At 43.8% G+C, this 19,910-nt stretch overlaps 1 protein-coding gene across 1 annotated transcript in view; it reads left to right on the forward strand.

Moving 5' to 3' along the window:
• Positions 1-19,910, forward strand: part of LOC139272598 (ALK tyrosine kinase receptor-like) — a 1,661,561-nt gene that overhangs the window by 1,046,504 nt on the left and 595,147 nt on the right. Inside the window, exons 5-6 of the mRNA XM_070888679.1 lie at positions 4,131-4,264; positions 15,253-15,384. Coding sequence (XP_070744780.1) covers positions 4,131-4,264; positions 15,253-15,384 — 266 coding nt within the window. The remainder of the gene's footprint in view (positions 1-4,130; positions 4,265-15,252; positions 15,385-19,910) is intronic.

Genomic DNA, 19,910 nt, shown 5'->3' on the forward strand with positions numbered 1-19,910 from the left:
TTTCACACAGGTAGGAACATGGTTTATTTAATCTTTTCTTTGCTTATAAATTTTTATTCAGATTGGATTTATTTGTCTAATATTTGTATAAGTATAACTCAGGATTTATTGTAGAATTTAATGACTTCCCTTCCCCCCCCCTCCCCCCCTTGTTCCCGACGCCTAATTTGTAACCTGCGCCTGATTTTTTAATGTGTCGACAAGGTTTTTTCAAGCGTACAAAAATCTTCACTTACTCCATTCTAAGTTAGTTTGGAGTACGTTTTCACTGTGGAAACTTTCAAATCAGGCGTCAGTGGCTGGACACGCCCCCTTTTGAAAAAAAAATTCTGTTCCAAAGTGAAACTGTTCTACCTGACTAGAACTGCAGAAAATTAAATGTGGAGAATTCCGATTTCTAAGATACTCCGTTCTACACCAGTTGCTCCTAAAAATCAGGAGCACATCATGTGGAAACTTGGGGCCTATGAGTCTAGATAGGGTGTGAATGGCAGAATAATTAACAGCTGCCATGGGAGACAGAGAGAGAAAAAATACATAAGATCGGGGGTGTTAAAAAATCGGAGGAAAGGGAGCAAAGTATAGGCAGAGCTTTTGTTCTGAAATTGTTGAACTCGATGTTGAGTCCAGAAGGCTGTAAAGTGCCTAAATGAAAAATGAGGTGTTGTTCCTCGAGCTTACGTTGAGCTTCATTGGAACTGTGTAGGAGGCCGAGGATGGAGATGTGGGAGTGGGAGTGGATTGGAGCAGCTCTGGGGTCACGCTTACGGACCGAATAGAGGTGATCCACAAAGCGGTCTCCAATCTGTGCTTGGTCTCCCCAATGTGGAGGAGACCACATCGTGAGCAGCGAATACAGTATACTAAATTGAAAGAAGAACAAGTAAATCACTGTTTCACCTGGAGGGCGTATTTGGGGCCCTGGATAGTGGGAAGGGAGGAGGTAAAAGGGTAGGTGTTGTATTTTTTGTGCTTATACGGGAAGGTGCTATGGGAAGGGGAGGGAGTGTTGGGGGTGACTGCGGAATGGACCAGGGTGTCACAGATGGAGCGGTCCCTTCAGAATGCTGAGAGGGAAGGGGAGGGGAAGATGTGATTGGTGGTGAGATCACGCTGGAGGTGGTGGAAATGGCGGAGGATGATCAGTTGAACGTGAAGGCTGGTGGGGTGAAAGGTGAGGACAAGGGGAACCCTATCCTAGTTCTGGGAGGGAGGGGAAGGGGTGAGAGCAGAGGTGCATGAAATAGAACGGACATAGCGGGGCCATGTTAATCACGGCGGAGTGGAATCCTCGGTTGAGGAAAAAGGAAGACATGTCAGAGGCACTAGCATGGAAGGTGGCGTCGTCAGAGCAGGTGGTAGGTTGGAGTGAGTGAGGGGAGCAGAGAAATTGAGACGGCTGATGTCCCATCGACAATTTGCAATGAAGAGGTCTAGAGAGGGTAAGAGACCAGAGGGCGGGGTCCAGGTAAAACGAGAATTCTGAAAATGGGAGAAAGGGTCAGCTGTGTGGGGGGAAGACTCCTGGCCGAAGAAATGGGCATGGAGACGGGAAAAGAGCTCAGCATCATGCCGAGCTCACAATTCATTGAGGTGGGGGCATAAGGGGATGAAGCTCAGGCCTTTGCTGAGGACTGATCGTTCGGGGTCAAAGAGGGGAAGGTCAGAGGGGATAGTGAAAACACGGCAGGGGGTGAGATTGGAAGAAGTGATGGGGTCAGAAGGAAGTTTGGGGGAAGAAGGTTCCGGAGGGATGTTGGAGTTGTTGAAGTTTACGATCCTTGACACCTGAAAGGAAGGAAGAAAGGTTTTGTTAAAGCGTCGGATGAGATAGGATCAAATGGAACTGCGGACCAGGACAGCTTAGAGATCGAGTGAGTCGGTGCTGCTGAAGAGAGAGGTCGAGAGTGTGCATGTGGTGGCACATAGCGTTGAGTGTGGATCCCAGGATAGGCCGAGAGCAGTGGTTGGAGGAACCCTGAATATCTCGGAGATATTTGTAATCCTGGATGGATCCAAAACATGAAGGGTGGAATTTCAGTTGGAATCCACGTGGATTAAGTCAGAGGCAGAGACCGTTACTGAGGAAAGAGATGTGGCTGTGAAAACGAGTTTTGATGAAGTTATGATTAACCTGTGTAAAGCATTGATTCAGCCTCAACTGGAGTTTTGTGTCCAATTCTGGGCATCGCACTTTAGGAAGGATGTGAAGGTCTTCGAGATGGTGCAGAAAAGATTTACGAGAATGGTTCCAGGGATGAAGGTCTTCAGTTACATGGATAGACTGGAGAAACTGGGGTTGTTCTCCTTGGAGCAGGGAAGGTTAAGAGTTGATTGAGGTGTTCAAAATCATGGTCGAGTAGATAGAGAGAAACTGTTCCCATTGGCGGAAGGGTCGAGAACCAGTGGACACAGATTTAAGGTGATTGGCAAAAGGACCAAAGGCGACATGAGTTACAGTACTGGAGTACAGGAGCTGTCCTTGAGTGAGATGTCCACTGTCAGTGGTTAGGATCTGGAATGCACTGCCTGGAAGGGTGGTGGAGGATTTAATTGTGGCTTTCAAACGGGAATTGGATAAGTACCTGAAGAAAAAATTTGCAGGGCTATGTGGAAAGGGCGGGGCAGTGGGACTAGCTGAAGTGCTCCTGCAGAGAGCCGGATGGACTTGACGGGCCAAATGGCCTCCTTCTGTGCTGTAACCATTTTATGATTCTATGTCTTCTGTTTCCTTTTACAGCTGTTTTATTCTTTTTCTCATTGAAGTGGTCAGCCTATTTCTTTCTGGTTTTATTTGTCCCTTTTTTTCCTGATTTGGGTGTTGACTAATTTCCATCTTTGCTGATATTAAAGGGCAGTGAGTGAACAGTTCATCATTCTCACTGACAAATCAAAATAAAATTCGGCATCATTTTAACTCTCTGACGTTTGTGTGATTGAAATAATCCATTACTTTGTGCTCAGTTATGCTGTGTATGTCGTACATTTTGATGTATTGAGTGCATTTGGAGATTGCATGGGCTGTATTTCTCTCCAGGGAGGTCTCGCTGCTGGTGGTGGGTTGTATGGGACTTCCCATCACTGTCCCAACTCCACTGTGATCCCGAACCATATTCCTGGCTCAGGGATCATTAAATGTGCAAGGCAGGCTTCTAACTGATATGTCCTTACTATACAGTATAAATACACACGTGGCCCATACTTGAGAGAAGGTCACTCTGTGACCAGTTACCTTTATTACCAAGACCTCAAGTGATGAAGGTGGATGGAGCTTCCCCTTTTATACCTGAAAGTCCAGGTTAGGAGTGTCTCCCACAAGTTCACCCCCTTGTGGTCAATGTTCTCAAGGTGTACAACTTAGGTCAGCTTATACATGGGTTACAATGATAGTTGAATACATGACACTAACAGTATTTCTAGCATATGAAGGGAGTCCAACACGGTCAGGGAGTGAAATGTGGCCGCACTATAACGGGGGCCCCAAGGAGGAAGAACTGCTATTAAATGGGGCAGATTTTTATGAAAGGCTTTGAATGAGCTGCTGCCTGTTCTGGTTCAGGTTTGGTCAGAAGACAGGGAGAGTTGCCTCCCATCAGGCCCTTTTCCTCCATCAAGACAATCAGTGGTGTTTCAGCATTGCCCCAGCAAGAGCCATCGCCCATCCTCCGATGTTACCTGGGGTCAGCAGTACTTCAGTCGGGAGGTAGGGAAATCAGCGATCATTTAGTGGGGCAGGGAAGGGTCAGGTGACTGAGATCTCTACAAGCGGACGGGAAGAAAAATACCCCATTTTTCCTCTTTCTCCAACATTATGCCACCCAATTTTTTGCAGTGTAGTAGAGGAAATTTCCAGCTGCTATTTTGTAGTTCTAATTTGTTCCACGGTCTAATATAAAAGGTAGATTTAAAGATCTATGCCTGCGTTAATACCAAATTATACTGCCCTTATGAGAATTCAGTGCCTTTTATCAGTAACAGTCCAGTCATTACTGACATGAGATGAAAGGCACTTTGATGTAAAGCAGTGCAATTATGCCTTGAATTAAAAGTAGGTTGTGTCTGTGTTGGTTTGATTCATATAGTCTCTCTCTTTCTCTCTATTATTTCATCCATATTTCTGATTGGAACAGATGGACACTGCTTCAGGGGAGAGTGGGGCACTTGGAAGAGTCTTTCCGGATCTCTTTGGAATATAAAGGAACCAGCAGAAGAAGCTGGGAGCTGGCAGCTGTGGACTCAATTATCCTGAAAAACTGTCATGAAGGTAAATGCTCAGGTTTGCTAAAAAGCAAAGTGCTGCAGAAAGAAACAAAACATTTAACATTTATAAATAATGAAAATTCATACGCTTCTTTTTGTTTTCTTATGGCACATTATTATTCAATTATCTTGACAATCCACTGGAGGTGATGTGAGCCTCCAGAGCCCATCACTGGAAGTAAAGACCAATTAATAACATACATTCGCCATTCAGACATTTCACTGAACACACAACCAAAATCTTAATTGAAAATTCACATATTAAGGTGATTTACATGACGTTACTAAAATTAATGTGGATTATTTACAGAAATTTACATACTTCACTAAATCTAAAATATAAATCAGTGACAACATTCCTCATAAATGCTACAGCGCACTTCGTTATTGCATCAACATACTTCAAGAGTATCAGAACATAATTCACTAGTTATATTTTACTGCTGCTTCAATGTTATTTGCCAGTGTTTCAACTATATCATTACTTTTGCTTCATTATTAACTTCACCTTGGCACATTAACACTTACTCATTAATAGTACAGTATCACTCAGCATACTTTATGAATCATATTTCATACCTCATTAATATTCGAATATGCCTACGTTACATCAATATGAGTCACCAAATTAAAATGTAATTCAACATGCTTCATTAATATCATCATGTATTTTTCTAATACTTCAAACAACTCGACTAATACTATAGTGCAATAAATTATTATTTAGATCGAGTTATTAATACTTGATCTTATCGCATTCATACTCAGTCTCAGGAAAAGGGGTCAGCCATTTAAAACTGAGATGAGGAGAAATTTCTTCTCTCAGATAGTTGTGAATCTTCGGAATTCTCTGCCACAGAGGGTTGTGGATGCTGAGTCTCTGAATATATTCAAGGCTGAGATAGATTTTTGGAGTCTAGGGGAATCAAGGGATATGGAGATCGGGCAGGAAAGTGGAGTTGAGGTCGATGATCAGCCATGATCTTATTGAATGGCAGAGCAGGCTCAAGGGGCCATATGGCCTACTCCTGTTCCTATTTCCTATGTTTTTATGTTCAAATGCTTCAGCATGTTCACTAATTCAACATGATTCACCCATGCTTCAAATTGCTTTATTGGTACCTAACGGACATCACCAATGCTTCAATATACTTCAGTATGCTTCAGCACTGACCACACTTGATCAGCTCCGCTGGGCGGGCCACATTGTCTGCATGCCAGACACAAGACTCCCAAAGCAAGCGCTCTATTCGGAACTCCTTCACGGCAAACGAGCCAAAGGTGGGCAGAGAAAACATTATAAGGACACCCTTAAAGCCTCCTTGATAAAGTGCAACATCCCCACTGACACCTGGGAGTCCCTGGCCAAAGACGGTCCTAAGTGGAGGAAGTGCATCCGGGCGGGCGCTGAGCGCCTTGAGTCTCATCGCCGAGAGCATGCAGAAAACAAGCACAGGCAGCGGAAAGAGCGTGCGGCAAATCTGTCCCCACTCCCTTAACCTCAACCTGCGACAGAGTCTGTGGCTCTCCTATTGGACTGTTCAGTCACCTAAGAACTCATTTTAAGAGTGGAAGCAAGTCTTCCTCGATTCCGAGGGATTGCCTATGATGGTGATCAGCAATACTAACACATTCTTCACTAATGCTAAAATCGTTACTAATGCTATAATGTATTTCACTAAGACTATGACAGCTTTAATTATTATAAATAGTTTATTAACACAATGTAATTCACTAATGCAAAATACTTCCAACAGGTTTCTCTAATATTGTGACAACATGCTTTATGTTCCAACTCTACTAATGCTGCAGTGTGCTTCATTAATACCATAGCATACTTCATGTTTCATTAACGCTTCAACACACTTCACTATTGCAATATACTTATCTACTTCTTTAAGAACATAAGAACATAAGAAATGGGAGCAGGAGTAGGCCATTTGGCCCCTCGAGCCTGCTCCATCATTTAATAAGATCATGGCTGATCTGATCTTGGCCTCAGCTCCACTTCCCTGCCCGCTCCCCATAACACTTGACTCTATTATCATTCAAAAATCTGTCTATCTCCACCTTAAATATATTCAACGACCCAGCCGCCACAGGGTAGAGAATTCCACAGTTTATGATCCTCTGAGAGAAGAAATTCCTCCTCATTTCCGTTTTAAATGGACGACCCCTTATTCTGAAACTATGCCTAGTTCGAGATTCCCCCACGAGGGGAAACATCCTCTCTGCATCTACCCTGTCAAACCCCCTCAGAATCCTATACCTTTCACTAATTAACTAAATACTATTTTTCACGAGTACAACAGTCTGCTTTACCAGTGCTACAACCTACTTAACCAAAACTGCAACATGCTTCACTGGAACAACATTATAGATGCCAACGATAAATATTTCACTGTAACTGTCAGCATTTCTGCAGCCCTGTCAAGGTGTCATTTTTGCTAATTGTAAGCAGCATTTATAAGAGTCAAAGGCACTTTCTGTTGAAGCCATCCAGACTGTCCTGAATTTCCCTTGCATGAATGCTCAGAGCTTTTGTGCACGTACAATATTTCACTGAATCCTCGGTGCTCTGCACAAATGGCCAATATTTTTGCATGTGCACAAAGGTTGGGCGGGGTATGTGGGTCCCACACTAGCAGCAGGTAGAGAAGGAGATTAACAATCTTGATCTTTCTTTTGAATTTGTGACCGGTCACTCTATTACAAGAATAGAGGGTTTATCGTTTGAGCATGATATTCTGTGTTATTAGCACAAGCTGCTGTTGTTGTGAGACAAAACATTCCTAACCACAGTTCACTTGAAAATGTTGGAAAATGCAGTACAAGAGTGTCACCGTGTAACATTTACTGAGGAGGTGTGCCCCAGCCCTACTGGAAAACAAATCTTGCAACTTCAGGGCTCACATTCCCTTCAAACATTTCTAAACCAACCGCGGCAAAAATGCATTTTTGTGTCCATTTGTTTTTCTATGCAATACAAGTACATGCATCTGTTGGGTGTATCTGCAGCTTAAGTGACCACCAGCTCTGGTCCCACTGCACTCTTGGCATAGCCACTTGTTTTCAAGTCAAAGGTGTTAGGTCAAGGGCGTTAGGCTTATTTTTTTTCTGAAGAAAAGGGGTCAAATTGCGAAATATATTCCTGAAAAACTGGTGAAAATCTTGGAATCCCAGGTGAAGACTGCAATTTAAATATTAGGACTGTGTTCAGGGCTGTTCTTAAGTTTTGGGCTTTTATTTTAATTATTTGAATTTTCAACTTTTGGAGGCTATTAGAACTATTTCAAACTCTTCATTGGCTTTTGTGAATTTGTTAACTTGGCATGTATGTGACTTACTTCAGTAATACTACAGCATATTTCATTAATACAACAATAAACTTCATTAATACTGTACTATGATATATTTCACTAATATTACAACATGGTTCACTGATGAGATTGCAATCTCAGTCATCCAGTCAAGGATAAAGTCTTGTGTCCACTACCTTATGAACAATCCTTTGGATGGCTTAAAAGGGTATACAGTCGTACCCGTTTATTTGCAACTTGCTTAATTGCAATTTCCGTTTTCTAGAGTCCTGCTTTTTTCCCTTATAGTTCCAATTGTGAAAAGATGTTGCAATTTCAACCGAGTTCCTGTCTGCCCCCTCTAGGCATAAAAAATCCCATGGCACTATTTCGAAGAGGAGCAGGGACGTTATCCCCAGTGACCTAGTCAATATTTATCCCTCAATCAACATAACAACACCATATTATCTGATTATTATCACATTGCTGTTTGTGGAAGCTTGCTGTGCACAAATTGGCTGCCGCATTTCCTACATTACAACAGTAACTACACTTCACAAGTACTTAATTGTCTGTGAAAGTGTTTTGGCATGTCCTGAGGTCATGAAAGACGCTATATAAATGCAAGTCTTTCTTTATTTTCTTTATCTAATGTGCAGTTAACTGCAACAAGGACTGTCAGAATCCCTGTTCAAGGTCATCAAATGAAGAGCGACGTTTGACTGAGACTAGGCCATTTATCTTCTGTACCCATTTCCACTAAATACCTCATCACCCAACTTCCTTTCCTGATACTGTATCCAAGGTTAGCTGATACTGTAAATGGTTACCTCTTCTCAGGCATCGTTCCTCTCCGTTTCAAAATCACTGTCATCACGTCCTTCTTCAAAAACCCTTCTTTGAACTCTCTGAAGCCACTAGTTACTGCCCCAGCTCCAACCTCACTATCCATTCCTGTATCCTTGAATATGTTGTCACCTCTTAGATCCATGCCTATCTCTCTTACAATTCCATATTTGAATTCCTTGAATCAGGTTACTGTCCCTTCCACAGCATTGAAATGGCTCTAACTAAAGTCACAGACAACATTCTCTGTAATAGTGACTGCGGTGAATTATCCTCCACAACCTCTCTGCAGCATTCAACAAGTTCAATCACTGCATCCTCTTTTAATGCCTCTCTTCCGCTGTCCAACTCAGTGGGACTGGCCTCATTTGGTTTCATTCTTACCGATCTGATCATAACTAGAGCATCTCTTTTAATGTCTTCTCTTCCCACTCCCACACCATCACCTTGGGAGCCTCCAAAGGATCCATCCTTGGCCCCCTCCTCTTCCTCATCTACATGCTTCCTCTTGGTGACTCCAGCCACAGATATAGCGCTCAATTTTCCCCAGTGATTTGCGCCGTTTTTTGGGCGCGCGACGCTTTTTTGGCGTAAGTTAAAAAATGAAAGTTTCCCCAAGGAATCTGCGCCAGCGTAACTCAGTTAGTTACAATTTTTTTAGGTTAGGTTTTTTTTTGCATCATGGGGGCGTAACCTAATGTCTGTGGCAGTTTTTGTCAAATGTTGAAGTTTGCCCCCAAAAAATTCCCCCTAGGTCGGCGTATGTGATCACTCCTGAAAAACCTTCTGGTGAGTTAAGAAAAAGTAGGGCACATTGAAAAATCGGCACAGAGAGACGTCATTGTTTTCAGTGAAGTTTTGGAGGGAGTCAAGAACACTTAAATATTCATAATAAAGATTACATTTTTTTTTACCTTATAACGCAGTAAATAGAAGTTTGATGGAATTCTGTAAGTTTTCATACTTTTTCAACTGACATGCCACCACCGAACGTCTGCAAACAGGACTGGAGGGTTGAAGCGTCGGCCGGCAGAATCGGTCCCTCGCCCAAACACTGGCTCAGGGCTCGGCTACAAAAGAAGCCCGGGGTGGGGGGGGGAGAGGTGGGGGGCTGTGTAAGGCGATTGGAAAGCATCACAAGACTGCATTAAGCATCAAATGTAGCCCGGGGAGTTGGGGGGGCGTTGGGGGTAATTTAATATATATTTCATTCAAAAGTTTAACAATATTTGTTTGTACTTAACATTAATAAAAATATTCTTGTATCAAACTTTAAAGTTTTCACTTAAGATCACTTAAAAACTTTAAGGTCACTTACAAATTTTAAACTTGTAAATTTACATAACTTACAAAAAACGTTTAATTCGAGAACAGTTACAACAGTAACAACAACAACAATAATATCCTCCTAGGCAGTCCCTCGGAATCGAGGAAGACTTGCTCCCACTCCTAAAGTGAGTTCTTTGGTGGCTGAACAGTCCAACACAAGAGCCACAGTCTCTGTCACAGGTGGGACAGATATTCATCGGGGGAAGGGGTGGATGGGGTTGGTTTGCCGCACGCTTCTTCCGCTGCCTGCGCCTGATCTCTTCACGTTCGCAGCGTTGAGATTCGAAGAGCTCAACGCCCTCCCGGATGCACTTTCTCCACCTAGGGCGGTCTCCCAGGCATCAGTGGTGATGTCGCACTTCACCAGAGAGGCTTTGAGGGTGCCCTTGTAACGTTTCCGCTGCCCACTTTTGACTCGTTTGCCATGAAGGAGCTCCGCATATAGTAGTTGTTTAGGGAGTCTCGTGTCTGGCATGCGAACTAAGTGGCCTGCCCAACGAAACTGATCTAGTGTGGTTAGTGCTTCAATGCTGGGGATGTTAGCCTGGGCAAGGACACTGATGTTGGTGCGTCTGTCCTCCCAGGGGATTTGCAGGATCTTGCGGAGACATCGCTGGTGATATATCTCCAGCGACTTGAGGTGCCTTCTGTAAGTTGTCCATGTCTCTGACCCATATAGGAGGGCGGGAATTACTACAGCCCTGTAGACCATGAGCTTGATGGTAGGTTTGAGGGCTTGGTCTTCGAACACTCTTTTCTGGAGGCGATGTTGAATCTCCGCATCAATGTCTGCCTTTGTTGACGAGAGGTTCCCGCGGTATGGGAAGTGGTCCACGTTGTCGAGAGCCGCGCTGTGAATCTTGATGACCTGGGGGGCAGTGCTGTGCGGCAAGGACAAGTTGGTGTAGGACCTTTGTCTTACGGATGCTAAGCATAAGGCCCATGCTTTCATATGTCTCAGTGAATACATTGACTATTTCCTGGAGTTCAGTCTCTGAATGTGCACAGACGCAGGCGTTGTCCGCGTACTGCAGCTCAACGACAAAGGTTTGGGTGGTCTTGGACCTGGCCTGGAGGCGGCGTAGGTTAAACAGCTTCTCACTGGTTCTGTAGTTTAGCGGGGAGCTTGTTGACAGTGAGGTGAAGCATGGCAGCGAGGAAGATTGAAAAGAGGGTTGGAGTGATGACGCTGCCCTGTTTGACCCCGGTTTGGACGTGGAATGGGTCTGTAACGGATCCGTTGGTAAGGATCACAGCCTGCATGCCGTCGTGGAGCAGGCGAAGGACATTGACAAACTTTTGGGGGCACCCAAAACGGAGGAGAACGCTCCATAAGCCCACACGGTCGACAGTGTCAAAGGACTTTGTAAGATCAAAAAAGGCCATGTATAAGGGCTGGCGCTGCTCCCTGAATTTTTCCTGCAGTTGTTGGCTGCAAAGATCATGTCCGTTGTTCCCCGTAGGGTCCGAAATAATAACAACAGCAGCAAAGAAAGACTGCACCCATCTCTCCTCCACCTCATTCTAAGACCGCCCGCTGCGCTTGGTCTTGGTGACTCCACCCCTGCCCGCAGGTGGTGGTGCACCGTTTCTCGGGTTGGTACCAAGCTTATTCTTTTGTACATCTCTGGTAATGCGCACTTCTTGATGGGGCGAGGGGAGGGGGGCAGGCGGTAATGCGAAAGGTCCGGCTTGGGCCCCTTCAGAGGCTGGTCTGGGGAGTGGAGTGGGAGTGGCAGTTGATTCTGTCAATGGGCGCGGGGTCTGAGTGTGTTCCCTTATTGCAGCAGCTAACTCCGACATTCCCTCCCTCATGTGCCCTGACAGTGTGTCAACTGCCTGCGACATTCCCTCCCTCATGTGCCCTGACAGTGTGTCAACTACCTGCGACATTCCCTCCCTCATGTGTGCCAACATCGTTCCTATTTCTCGTGATAGTGTTGTCACTTCTCCCGACAGTCCCGATACCTCATCGCCCACCCCACTGATGGTGTCCAGGAGTGATCCGGTAAAGGTCAATGCTCTCCGCACTCATTGCCATCATCTGAACCACATCTGTTAGATCCTGCACCTCAGGAGAGCGCTGTCGAGCTCTCCTTCCCCTCCTCACCCAGGGTGTGGCTCACTGCATCCCATTGGGATCCACAGCCTTGGACGGTGGGGGCCTGGGTGTGCCTCGCTGCATCCCAGTGGAAACCCCAGCCTCGGACGGTGGGAAACCATGGAATGTCCCACCAACACTCAAACCACTAGTCAGGGAAGGGGCTGGCACCTCAATGGGTGGAACCTGAACCTCCTCCAGAGTGAGTATAACAGTGGGGGTTTCATCCATCCCCCTCCCCCTCGCCCCCATGCTCTTGGTCTGGAAGGTGGGATTATAAGATGTTCCCCCTTCAGGCTCATCCTCGTCTGAATCTTCTTCTGCATCATCAGAGTTCTGCCTCAAGTTCTGCAAAATATAACAGAACAGACAAATGGTTAGCAGCAGAGGAGGGGGGAGGGGGCAGGGTGGGTGGCATGAGTAGGCTCACACAGCGCAGGCAGCTGCCTGATTTGAAGGACCATGATGAATGATAACACGTTGCATCAACCGAAGCGAGGCTGACGGAGACATTCCCATGAGCCGAAGCATGGCCAGCCCGCGCAGTACTTAATATTTAGCAAAGCCAGACTGTGGAATTTGCAGGACTTACCCTCTCCCTCGAGTGTGGGCCCAGCTTGTGCAGTGGTAGTTGCTTTTCTCCAGGCAGGACCCATCAAAGCAGCGACCCTCTCTTCCAAGGGTGTCAGTGGATGCAGATTTGCCGGGCCTCCTCCTGTTCGAGCTCTTTCCCTTTTGTTGTGTGCCACTTTCCTCTGCAAAGATGAAAATCTAACTTTTTAGAGAGGGTGTCTTTCTGCTGGATGTGACATATACAGATGGTCACATTTAATTTACAATTGCAATTCCAGTGAAAAATGAAAATATTACTTACACTAACTATTTGACGAAGGACCTGCCACTTCATTTTGCACTGGCCTCCAGACCTCGGGATGGTCACCATTGCACAGTATTCTTGTGCAACTTGGTTCCAGTGTTTCTTCATTTCTTTGTGTGGAACTTTTCTGTGACCTCTGCTGGTGTCCAGCTCGTGCCATCTGGTCTCAATCACAATAACTAGTGCCTCCACTTCATCCTGTAAGAAATTCTTGGTCCTTGAGCTGCGTTGCACCTGGTATTGCAGCTCCAATTTTTCCAATGAGAGTTACATTTTCTCACACACAACTGGCTCTTTAAAAATGGATGATTGCAGACCGGGAACTGTACTGGGCTTGCGCGCCCATAGGAATTACATCAAAAACGTCCCTTTTTTTGCGCATGCGTAGAAGGGGCGTCATTGTTTTTTCGGCACCGACAGTAGGCTCCATCCCCCGAGGCTACAGGACAGGCTGCGCAGCGCCAATTTTGAAAATTAGAGCGGGAAAACTTGGCACATTTATTTTTGGAGTAGTTCTGGCCTAGAAAAACTGGCGTAACTCTGGCAATACGCCAAAAAACGGCTTTGGGCAAAATTGAGCCCTTAGGATCAGCTTCCAAACACATGCTGATGGCATCCAGCTCCACCTGTCCACCAGCTCTACTGCCTCTGCGTTAACAGACTATTTGTCTGACATCCATTCTTGGATGAACGATAATTTCCTCCAGCTAATTATTGGGAAGACTGAAGCTATCATCTTCAGCCATCAGCACAAACTCCAGCCCATTCACGTCCCTGGTCGCTGTCTCAGACTGTATACAACCTTGGCATCCCGGTTGACCCCAAAGTTACTTTCTGTCCCCATATCCTCTCCAGTGCATTGCCTACTTCAATCTGCAAAATATTGGGGCTAAAATTGCCGTCGGTGGCTTCCTTCGGACGAATGCCTCCGACCCAACATTTTTTTACGAAAATACCTGGTAGTCCCGGAGGCTCCTTCGATTCCGGTCGGAACCTTCATTCGATGCGCAACGTACAGGGAGAGGACTTCCCTGTATGTAGGGAAATGCTGGAGTCACATGGGCCTGGACCACCAATCACTAGGTAGTATTCTCATTGATAATAATGGGAGCTCTGTTTTTACAAGTTCCCATTATTATCAATGAGAATAAACTCCTAAAACAAGAAACACAACATAATAAATAAATAAAACACCTCAGATATTTAAAATTAATTGAAATTAAAGTTAATTAAATGTTTTAGAAAAAAAATATATTTTTGGGAATTTTATTTATGTGTTTTAATATGGTTTAAAATAGACTTACCTTAATGGACAGGGTTTTTAACCTAAAAATGTGTTTTTAAATTTAATTTTTATATGTTTTAAAACTCTTATCCTGGTAAAAGTAAGCTATGTGCCTGCTTTTACCAGGCGTAAGTGTTTGAAGGACATTTGCTGGGCATGAGTTGGGCAAATAGCCCAATCTCTCCCGCACGGATGTCCTTCTCCCGGGGATGTGGAGGATCTGTCAAGTGACAGACCGGAAAAGCCAGTTTTCAGCGCATGCGCATCGCGCCCCGAAAACCGGCTTTTGCGAGGCCTCGCCGGGTCCGTGCGCACTTCGTACGCACCCGGCAAGGCCGGAATTGTAGCCCCAATATCCATCTCCGCCTCTCACCTGCTACTGAAACCTTCATTCATGCCGTTGTCATCTCCAGATTCAATTAATCCAATGCTCTCTTGGCTGGCCTCCCACCTTCTACCCTACAGAACCTTCAGATCATCCAAAACTCTACTGCCCTTATCCTAACCCGCACCAAGTCCCACTCACCTGTCATTGCTATCTTTGCTGATCTGCATTGCCTTTGGGTCCCTTAATGCCTTAAATTAAAATCCTCTACTTTGTGTTGACATCTCTCCATAGCTTCGCCCCTCCCTGTCTCTGTAACTTCTTCTAGCCTCACAACAATCCCTCGCATACATTTTGTTCCTGTGACTTTGGCCTCTTGTTCATGTTCCTTTGCCCAGCATTCGTGCTATGCTTTCAGTTGTCTAGGTTCCATGCTCTGGAATTCTCTCCCTTTACCCTCTCCACCTCCCTCTCTTCCTTAACAACCTCCTTTAAAATTCACCTCTTTCACCAACCCAAATTATTTTTGGCACAGTACCTGTGTCTCTTTAAGCCTCTGTAAAGTGCCTGGGGACCACTTTTTAATAATACAAGTTGTTGTACACCTGCTTTTTCACTATTTATAATTCATGTGATTTCCACCGATTTAGATCAGTAGTGTAGATGCTGTCATCGTACAATATTAACCACAGTTATTCACTCATATTGTCTATGCAATTTGTTTCCTCTTTCTTCCAGATTTCCTAGATAAACATAATCAGCAATTATAATAATAATAATAAACGTTTTGGGAAGTGGTGATTCCATGTCCTCTCAAAGGCAACGGTGTCAAGAATCATCTCACTCCGCAGAAGCTGTACAATAAAGACCTATCAATCACTCACATTATGGTGCATTTTATGTACAATTCCATTTGTGGTTGTATTTTAGGTCCTTTGACAGGCTCTCGGACAACACTCGAGGGATCGTTCATCTGTCAGAATGGGGTGTCTATTAAACTGAGGCAGCTCTGTGATTTCAACAACGACTGCAGCAAAGCGGAAGATGAAGGAGCAGTGTGCAGTGAGTTCATTCATCCTTATTTCACATGTATGCTAAGGTCACTGTTGATGCCATGTTAGGTGTTTGAGCAGCTGCAGATCTGCCATTATGTTTGACAGCAGCAGAATTTTTTTGGATTTAAATTTATATTGGTTGATCTTCTTGAGAGTAAAATTTACATTTATCTATCTGTATAAAAATTTGGAGAGGGTCTGTCACACTTCAAAGTATTAAACACTGAAAACAAGAATAGCTATTTTATGCTGCTTTTCCTGAATCAGATATTTCTAAACACCTTTGAATCTGAAAACTTCCCTCACAAAACAAGAACTGACCTCAGGCTGTGTTTACTGCTAGAAGTTATACTTTGAGATCTTCAAAGGAACAGGCTACTTAAACACATTTCCACCTGAGCAGCAGAATAATATGTTGTGTATTCTATAATATGACATTTCTGTTGTTATAAAATAGCACACCATCCAACTTCCCATGAGCAACAGCAACAAATGCATGAATTGCAACAGTTATACATTCCTTTCTGATGTAAAAACACAAAAGGAAAAGTGGCCCAACCATGGCTAACAGAAGAAATTAAGGATAGTATTAGATCCAAAGAGGAGTTATACAAAGTTGCCAGAAAAAGTAGCAAGCCTGAGGATTAGGAACAGTTTAGAATTCAGTAAAAAAGGACCAAGAGATTGATTACGAAGGGAAAAATAGAGTATGAGAGTAAACTTGCAAGGAATATAAAAACTGACTGCAAAAGTTTCTACAAGTACGTAAAAAGAAAAAGATTAGTGAAGACAAATGTAGGTCCTTTACAGACAGAAACGGGAGAATTTATAATGGGGAACAAGGAAATAGCAGAACAATTAAATAAATACTTCGGTTCTGTCTTCACGGAAGAGGACACAAATTACATCCCAGAAATGCTCGGGAACCAAGGGTCTAGTGAGCAAGAGGAATTAAAGGAAATTATAATTAGTAAGAAAATAGTGCTGGAACAACTAATGGGACTGAAAGCAGATAAATCTCCAGGGCCTAATAATCTGCATCACAGAGTACTAAAAGAAGTAGCCATGGAAATAGTAGATGCATTGGTTGTCATCTTCCAAAATTCTATAGATTATGGATCAGTTCCTGCAGATTGGAGGGTGGCAAATGTAACCCCACTATTTAAAAAAAGAGGGAGAGAGAAAATGGGGCACGACAGACCGGTTAGCCTGACATCAGTAGTAGGGAAAATGCTGGAATCTATTGTAAAGGATGTGATAACGGCACACTTAGATAATATCAATGGGATTAAACAAAGTCATCGGATTTATGAAAGGAAAATCATGTTTGACAAACTTGCTGGAGTTGTTTGAAGATCTAACTGATAAAATAGATAAGGGAGAACCAGTGGATGTAGTGTATTTGGAGTTTCAGAAGGCCTTTGATAAAGTCCCACATAAGAGGTTATTGTGCAAAATTAAAGCACATGGGATTGGGGGTAATATACTGGCATGGATTGAAAATTAGTTAACTGACAGGAAACAGAGAGTAGGAATAAACGGGTCTTTATCGGGGTGGCGGGCAGTGACTAGTGGGGTACCACAGGGATCAGTGCTTGGGCCCCAGCTATTCACGATTTTTAAAAATGATTTGGATGAGGGAACCAAATATAATATTTCCAAGTTTGCTGGCAACACAAAACTAGGTGGGATTGTGAGTTGTGAGGAGGATGCAAAGACGCTGCAAGGCGATTTAGATAGGTTGAGTGAGTGGGCAAACACATGACAGATGCAGTATAATGTGGATAAATGTGAAGTTATCTACTTTGGTAGGAAAAACATAAGGACAAAGTATTATTTAAATGGTGATGGCTTGGGAAGTATCGATGTACAGAGGGACCTGGGTGTCCTTGTACATCATTGAAAGCAAACATGCAGGTGCAGCAAGCAGTTAGGAAGGCAAATGGTATGTTGGCCTTCATTGCAAGAGGATTTGAGTACAGGAGCAAGGATGTCTTACTACAGTTATACAGGGCCTTTGTGAGACCGCACCTGGAGTATTGTGTGCAGTTTTGGTCTCCTTACCTAGGAAAGGATATACTTGCCAGAGAAGGAGTGCAGCGAAGGTTCTCCAGACTGATTCCTGGGATGGCAGGACTGTCGTATGAGGAGAGATTGGGTCGACTAGGCTTGTATTCACTAGAGTTTAGAAGAATGAGAGGGGATCTCATTGAAAAGTATAAAATTCTGACTGGGTTGGATAGACTGGATGTGAGGAGGATGTTTCCCCTGGCTGGGAAGTCTAGAACAAAGGGTCACAGTCTCAGGATACGGGGTAGGAAATTTAGGACTGAGATGAGGAGAAATGTTTTCACTCAGAGGGTGGTGAACCTGTGGAATTCTCTACCACAGAAGGCTGTGGAGGCCAAGTCACTGAATATATTTAAGAGGGAGATAGATAGATTTCTAGACACAAAAAGGGGTATGGGGAGATAGCGAGAATATGGTGTTGAGATAGAGGATTAGCCATGATCATATTGAGTGGCGGTGCAGACTCGAAGGGCCGAATGGCCTACTACTACTCCTATTTTCTATGTTTCTGTTTCTATGAGATGTGTTAGTAACACTACACAACAGATCAGTCATAACACAAAATAATCTTCTTTCACTTTCAGATGCTGATTTGCTGTACATTTCCAGCAATCTCTATCTTCATTACTGATTTCCTGCATTGATGGCTTTTCTTTTTATCCACGCAATTATGTTACATATTCCCCCACATTCAAAGCACCCTCAGTAAACTCTGACTTAACCACTCAACTAGGCTGTAGAGTAGTCTTTTGTCCACTCAGTTTTGTGATTTTTATGATATTTTTCCTTTTCTCGTTAAGCCTACTTGGCTAACATTCAGCTGAGAGGCAGGCAGGCAGGCAGGCAGCACTCTCCTAGACCTTTGCCCACGGGGCGGGGAGGGGGATTTAAACTAGCTTGGCAGGGGGAATGAGAACCTGAGAATAGATTGAAAATGGAGAGAAGCAAAGCTGAAATTGGAAAGCAGGAAAGTAGAAAGTTAATTTGGAAGACAGAGGAAGCAAGGGATAGAAAATAGACAACAAGGGAGTTTGGCAGTGCTAAATTGTATATACTTCAATGCAATGAGTCTAAGGAATAAGGCAGATGAGCTGAGAGCACAGATAGACACTTGGGAGTATGATATTATAGCTATTACTGAGACATGGCTGAAACAAGGGCAGGTATGACAGCTCAACATTCCTGGTTACAGGGTTTTCAAACGGGATAGAGAGGGAGGTAAAAAAGGAGGGGGGGTTGCAGTACTGATCAAAGAAACAATTACAGCTGTGAGGAGGGATGATATGTTAGAAGGGTCATCAAATGAGGCCATATGGGTTGAACTGATGCTTCATGCTTAATTACGAATCTGCCACACCTGCAGAGACTTCATTGATACCATTAGCTTTAAAAAAACATTTGTAATCTTTCACTGTAGGATCTAAACGATTCCTTATTCTTGCCAACCGCTCCCAAATAACTGACATAACTCATTGTCACATCCATATTGCCTTCTTAACTTAATAGCGGTTAATAACTCTCAATAATCTTGAATTGCTTTTCAATGAATCTAAATGGCTTTCCACATGCTCTTTGTGTCAGTTCAACACTGTTCACTACTCACAAAAAAAAGAATGGTACTACCAGACTCTCATTCGGGAATTACGCCGCTGGTATATCTTCTTGCTGTGCTCCACTTGCATCTGCCTTCTCATAAACGGAAATTCCACCAACATTTCTTCATGAAGAAAATCCTATCCTCATTGCCATTTTGTAATGTATTTGCTTCATGGGTTCTTTGCTTAAGAATTCATAGCAACACATTGCTTCTAATAACTAGTTGGTTTATTAACAAAGGTTTAATAATCACACTACTCATTACCAGTTCATCCACTAGGCTCACAACTACATACCTCATCATGGATGACCTAAACCCAACTGACTGGGGTTTTATTGAGTCTTGTGAACATCATGTGACTGGTTAAACTACTCACAATGCAACAGCTCCACAACTATTTCAGTTGAACCTGTAAATCAAATGCCCCCTTATTAAAGGGGCACCAAAATTGACAAATGAACAATTTAAACTTTCCACATTAAATAGATCAAATTAGAATTTGGTTGCCGGGGGTGATGATGCACTCCAGTCCTTCCGGTGCCCACCTCTCATGGAAGGCCGTGAGTGGCAACAGCTCTACAACTATTTTGAGTTATATCAGTAATCAAGTGCCCCCTGATTAAAGGGGGGGGGGCACTAAAACTGACAACTTAAACAAATTAAACTTTAGACATTAAAATCAAATTAAAATTTGGTTGTCGGGGGTGATGATGCACTCCAGTCCCTTCTGTGACTCGTTTAAAGCTCTGTTTGATGGTTTGTACTGCCTGCTCTGCCTGCCCATTGGAGGCTGTTTTAAACGGGGCTGAGGTGACATGTTTGATCACATTGCGGGTCATGAATTCTTTAAATTCTCCACTGGTGAA

This window comes from Pristiophorus japonicus, chromosome 9, assembly GCF_044704955.1.
Source record: "Pristiophorus japonicus isolate sPriJap1 chromosome 9, sPriJap1.hap1, whole genome shotgun sequence".
NCBI classification, from domain to species: domain Eukaryota; kingdom Metazoa; phylum Chordata; class Chondrichthyes; family Pristiophoridae; genus Pristiophorus; species Pristiophorus japonicus.